At 45.8% G+C, this 6047-nt stretch overlaps 1 protein-coding gene and 1 long non-coding RNA gene across 2 annotated transcripts; one reads left to right on the forward strand and one right to left on the reverse strand.

Annotated features, from left to right (window-relative positions):
* The first annotated feature begins 478 nt into the window (after positions 1-478).
* LOC146191971 (uncharacterized) lies at positions 479-1982 on the forward strand. The gene is made up of 3 exons (XR_014706378.1): positions 479-705; positions 866-1550; positions 1814-1982. It is a non-coding gene; the product is annotated as an uncharacterized LOC146191971 (long non-coding RNA).
* A 1692-nt stretch (positions 1983-3674) lies between these two features.
* On the reverse strand, positions 3675-4574 carry LOC146191972 (uncharacterized). The gene has a single exon (XM_084602357.1). The coding sequence runs from the start codon at positions 4460-4462 to the stop codon at positions 3845-3847; it is 618 nt and encodes a 205-aa protein (XP_084458483.1). The 5' UTR covers positions 4463-4574; the 3' UTR covers positions 3675-3844.
* Positions 4575-6047: the final 1473 nt, after the last annotated feature.

Below are 6047 nucleotides of genomic sequence, written 5' to 3' on the forward strand. Positions count from 1 at the left end.
CATGTCGGTGTAAATAAAGTCTTCTCAATCACTCACTAAGTCACTGAATTAGGGTGATGTCAACTGCCGTCGCTATGAGGTCCAAGCGGGAACGAGCGCGCTCCGACGCAGCCAGGCGGCGCTTCTTGCCTTGACAGATGCTGCGTCTTTCCTTTCCTGTAAACGAATTACAGAACGCCGGTGGACTTAGACGCGCTCTACATGGAAGCCAAGGAGAGTTTAGCTGCTGGCGAATGGCGCAGACAACTAAAAATTGACTCCTCATCTCGAGGTGGTCACTGCTTTTCGCTGCGTATATCCGGGTATAGACCAGTTGCATAAATGCCAGCAACACTGTAAAAAGTTAACCAACAGTGTGCTGCGGCGCCATTATACAGGAACGCGAGTGCGTGCGCGAGCGTTGTTGGATGGTTGTTGGCGTTGTTGCAGCGGCGTTCAAACCTGCTACATCAAATCGCAGACAACAGGCCAACAGCGAACGGCTGCCTTCCCCCGTGGCTTTGCAGTTATGCTACGATCTGTTATATTTCCCATTACGGGATGGCGGAATGACTTGACTGTGATCCCGCCGCTCTCGGATCTGGACATCCGTGACTTCTATGAAGGCAGGGTGGGCACAGAACGAAGTTATGAGCGTAGCTACAACTTCCACGTTGAGGCCTACGTCAGCGTGGCTGCGCTGAAGTCCAACACCAGCCAGAGCAGGTAAGGCTATGTTCTGTGCAAGCGTTTATCGACCGTGACGTTGTGCTCATTTTACTCGCATGCACCGTTTCTTTCGCTAAAGCGTGTAGAAAACAGAGAGGACTTTTCACTTCGTGGGAGAACAACGTGTTCAAAAAATTAACTTTCTCTTTATTTACAGCGGCGGTCTCGTCTTCGTGAAGGCACCGTGCTTTCGAAGCAAAAAGAAGAATGCGCCGCCATACGCCGTGATGGCTGCGTTCGACGACTCGGCCCATATCGTCGACGGATGTTGTGAATGCCCTGCAGGAAAGCTGGCCTGCCACCACCTGCTGGCCGTCTTGCGCACCGTTATGCTGCTGCAATCGAAGGGATTTGCCGAGGCGCCAGATACGCTGGCATGCACAGACTTGCCCCAGCAGTGGAGAGTACCTCGGGGCAAAGCAATAAAAGGGGTCTCAGTTCAGTCGGTAGACTGGCGTAAAGTGAAGGAGGGTGGAGGCAGCACACCGAGTATGGCACTGCCAAAGGAGCGTCGTGTGCACCGTAGAACTCGCCCCTAGCAGGAGGACGCAAAAAGGCGACTGGCGTTGGGCCTTCTCGCTTGTGACCCAGACATTGAGTTCGCCAAAGGCCTCCTGCTAACAGAAGAAGGGGAGTCGAGACAGTCCAGGTTCGGGGCCGTTTCCACACTATCACCACAGAGCTACCAGATGTCATTGATACCTCACGGATTTGAAGTCCTCATATCCGGGGTGGAAAATGCTCCAGCAACTTCGGCAGAAGACATCCCACCCTGGAAATGCTTTGAGGGGTTAAATGCATGGATTCCTTCAGCACACCTCAATGGAAACAGCATTGTGCAGGTCAGTGAGTGCTAAATGATACATTTCTTAAATGGTGTTCTTTAGTGCAGTGACCGTAATGTTCAGAACACTTGCTAGCCAGTGTTTTATTTTGCAAGGCGGCGATGCAAGAGGATGTGTCATTATTCACTTAGTGTTTCTGTTGCAGGTGAATGTGAGGTATCACTTCTAGAGCATCAGCGATCACCTACTTACTCCATTTTACGCCAACAGTAGGAACAAAGATGTGTTGCTGTTACATGGGTTGGCCTCTTTCAATGCAGGAGATACGTGTGACGACAGAGGCAGCAAAAACACTGGAAAGGGATACTCGGCAGCAAGCAAAAAGTGCAACATGGCAGAAAGAGCGGAAACTCCGACTAACATCATCTAAGTCTGGCCAAGTATTGAAACGGAAGTCAGCATGGACGACCAAGGGTCTTCAGGGCATTACAGCAGTGAGTATCCTTTTCTTTCGGCTGTCATGAATTCGACTATAATACTGATGACGTGTACTATGTAATATTCACATGCGTGATGGTAAAAAGGGCCTGAGAAGCAAATCTGTTTTCAGTACTTCAAAGTTGTGATTCTTTTCAACTACGGAGTCAAAATGGAAGCTGTGGCTGCTCAGCGCTATGAAGATGTCCTGCGAAAAATGGGCTACGCTCCTGCCGTCACCAGCTGCGAGCTGCTCATCAATCCAGGCTTTCCATGGTTGGGCGCCTCACCTGACAGGATTGTGTACGATTATGTAGAAGGCTCCTATAGAGCTGTTGAAATCAAGTGCCCATATAGCCTGCGGGACCACAAGGCAAATGAAATTTTGGCAGCTGATTTTTGTAGCACTTTAACTAACAATGTGCCACATCTGAAGAGAGACCACGATTATTTTCATCAGCTTTCTGGACAGATGGCCATTTCCCAGTTAGCTTGGGGAGACTTTGTGGTATTTGGCACACACTCCATTCTTATTGAAAGAATAAGGTTTGAGCCAAGTGAGTGGGAGAATGTCAGGCGTGTACTAGACGAATTTTACTTCAGTACACTGCTGCCATACCTCTATGGCGACATAGTCTAAGGTGAATGGAGCTAACAAACTTGTGTGTAAATATCGAGAAAAAGCAGGTGGGCTCTCCATGTGAGAAAATGGATACAGTCGATGTTATCTACCAGTACCAATTAGGCTTTGCAAATAGTGAAAAACCTGAAAAATTGAATATGCAGGGGTGGAAGCGCTGCTCCATTTGATCCAAAATGCAATATTGCTCCAAAACTGCTCCAAACATTAATGTTTTGCCATCAAATTTAGCATAACTTGGTTTTACCGCTTAGTGGACCTAGGAAACTTTTCTGTCTGCAATGAACTACATGAATTTTTCTAGTGATTCTGCTGTGCAAACAAGTGTATACTCCACCATTGAGCCTCTTTGTTGAGAACAAATGTGCCAAACCTACATGAGGCAAAAGTACGCTTGAAGCATTACAGGGCGATGCCACGAAGGTGCATTTCTCAAGAGTGTTGGAAAGCCATACAAGGCATATCGTTAATGTGTTGAACTTAAAGTAGCCTCAGCATTGCTAAAGCAAAAAAAAAAGAGCCACTGGCAGAAGCTTATGAAGTTAATAATATGATGAGCAGAAAAGACTCCCCATAAGTGCGGTCAATCCTTGCAGGGAGCACTGACCAGTACTCAGGAATTTATCGACACAAAGCATTCCATTTGCTAGTGTTGCTCCAAATTGTTGCTCATGTCAGCTGTGATATTTTAAGTATCTGTACATGTTTTGGTTGTTTGTCTTGCCTTGTCAGAGATGCATGCACAGTCAAGCCGAGGAGTGAACTTTGAAAAAAAAAATCAGAATGGACTTTTTATATGTCCGGAATAGATATTTGCAATTATTATAAGCAGTAAATCCTAAAAACTTGCTCCAAAACTCTTGTTTTACTGCTCCAAAGCTGCTCCAAAATGGCATTACTGCTCCCTGAGCTGCTCCAAAATGCTTAAGCCTGCTTCCACCTCTGTATACAGCAAGCTATTGTAGGTGCTATGAGAGCGATTGAAAGAGCAGCATATGTTAAGAATGAATTGTTTTCTTTTTCAAGCTGAAATGATGAGGGGGAAATGCACTTTGCACAGGATGTATTGTACGGACAAGACAGAACTTCCATTTATTAAACAATTTGTTGGGCAAGTGGTTTGGAAAAACCGTTGTCTCTTGCCCATATGAAAACTGAGCTGTTCAGGAAGTTACTGCCACACCGCAGTAACTTGCACATGTCAGCAAGTTTACACAATACTTGAAATCTCTTATCACGTTACGTCCTTTAGGAGTGGTGGCTGAAAGTTTGTGAGGATTGCACACACCGTCCACATTTGATTCACTAAGGGCACCAAGGTGATTGGAATGGAACGGTCGAATATATGGTAGCCCTTGATTTTTCTTATCTTGCGTTCCACATGAATCCTGATGGCAGCAATTTCTTGCTTTTTTTCCACTTCTGTAGGAGTGAACTGCCCACGTGTGAGCAAGGGTGGGATGTTGAGCTTGATCTTCTTGCTCTCTAGCAGGTCTGCTATTTTGAACCCTTTATCGGCCATTACAGAGTCATCTGGATCAAATGGCAGGTTCAAAAATCCGCTCTGTATCACACATTCCTTATCGGAAGTGCTTCCTGTATACAGTTCGGAAACAAATGTCAGTGTTCCGTGAGGGGAAATTCCTACAAGTCCTTTCAGTGTGTGAGTTGACTTATAGGCAGAGCAGACTTGTGACTGTGTCACAAAAGATGTAGGCACGTCACATCGTATTTCCGTAGCATATAAAATGACGCGTGTCGATGAGTACCTTTCTTTGAAGGCTGGAAGCATGGAAGCATCAGTTGCTTGCCGCGACAGCCGCAGTGTTATCTCTGTCAGCTGCAAAAACATATAATCAATCCAAGTGGAGAAAATTCTTGACACTGTGCTGACAGAGATGTGAAACAGATGACCGAGGTGCTTATAGAAAAGGCCAACTCTAAGTTTCACAAGTACCAGAAAGAGTTGGTTTTCTATACTGTTTTTGTGCCGCCTTCCAACACTTTCAGTATTGCGAAGCCCGCAGCTTTTTCTTTCGCAGCGTATGATGTTCTCTCCATATTCCCCAACATCTAGGAAGTTCAGGAGCGAGAGAAAATAATTATAGTTTGGAAGGCCTGTGTAAAACTCTACGTCGTCATTACTGTCCTTGAACTGTTCAATACCAAATGGAGGCGACTCTTCTAGCTTTTCAATGTTTTTCTGTGTGTGAACCAGTTCCCTGCGAAGAAGATTTAACTCATTGTTCTTAGATATTAATTGCAATTTCAGGTCCTGTACTTCTGCTCTGGCTTCCTATTCTTTTGCTTTGCATGATTCCACTTGTTCTTTCAAGAGTGCAATGGTTTTACTGCATGTGCAAGCACTCTTCGACACTGTTTTCCCTGCAGATTCCTGCTGGCTGTTGGCAATGTGACTCAAGTTTTCATCTTCTGCAGGGAACAGATCAGTTCCTCCAGTAACTGCCTGATTAATCTGCATGTCAGCTGAGTCTTCATCTGACGAGCTCTTCACATTCGGATGCATTTTTTGTGTAGGCTGTAAATCCACGACACTCAGCTTCGTTTTCTGTGCTCGCACACTCCGCTGTGGTGCCCTTTTGGCTGGTGGCTTCCTTGCAGCCTTTGTCTCTTTGAATGGAAAGACTGATGGTACAGAAGCCTTGTGCAAATGCCGGTGACCATTTGCAACATTAGCAACAAAGTCGCTCTCAACAAAATGGAGAGAGCTCACCTTTGTAGCTTTCGACACTGTAAAAAGTGGCCCTTCATCCCTCTTGATGGCCACAATCCATTTCCTGTAAGTGTCTGCCTGTTTTGGAAATCTGTGGTAGGAGACCTGAAAATAAAACATTACTTTTATGTGCGTTGTCATGACTCGCAGCTGTCGATTGCACAGACATCCCTCCCCTCATGTTTTTTTTTCCTTGGCCAGGTTTTGAGATCCTATATGTCAAGAGACACAGAACAGGAAAAGAATGATCAATACTAACAGCTTAACTGTGTCATTCATATAGCTGTTTCTCTCAGACATTTCCCTCGCTGTTTGCAACATGAAGTTCAATGTCACAGTCAAGAGAATGCACAGGGTGAAGCAGTGGGGCCCCAAGAATGTGACAGCATGTGTGTACTTTCCTAGAGTTTCCTTAGAGAGGCAGCATCACATCAGGTAACGAATGCCCTCCTTCCTCCCATGCTTTCTTCACAACCCTCCCCTGGCTCTAAACCCCTTCCTAAGTCTTGCGCTGACAGTAAATGCTGGATACACACAAGCATGCAAGGCAAGTCGTTTACTCCAGGGCTTTAAATGTGGGCCATGCAGCTTTGAGTTGCCACTGTTGATAGAAGTAAACAGTAGGTTATATGTCAACTATGCAACGACATTTATGCAGCTCATATGCGGAGTCGTCACTCGACCTGCTTTCACTGGCCATACG

This window comes from Amblyomma maculatum, chromosome 4, assembly GCF_055883805.1.
Source record: "Amblyomma maculatum isolate TAMU_Amacu chromosome 4, ASM5588380v1, whole genome shotgun sequence".
Taxonomy (NCBI): Eukaryota; Metazoa; Arthropoda; class Arachnida; order Ixodida; family Ixodidae; genus Amblyomma; species Amblyomma maculatum.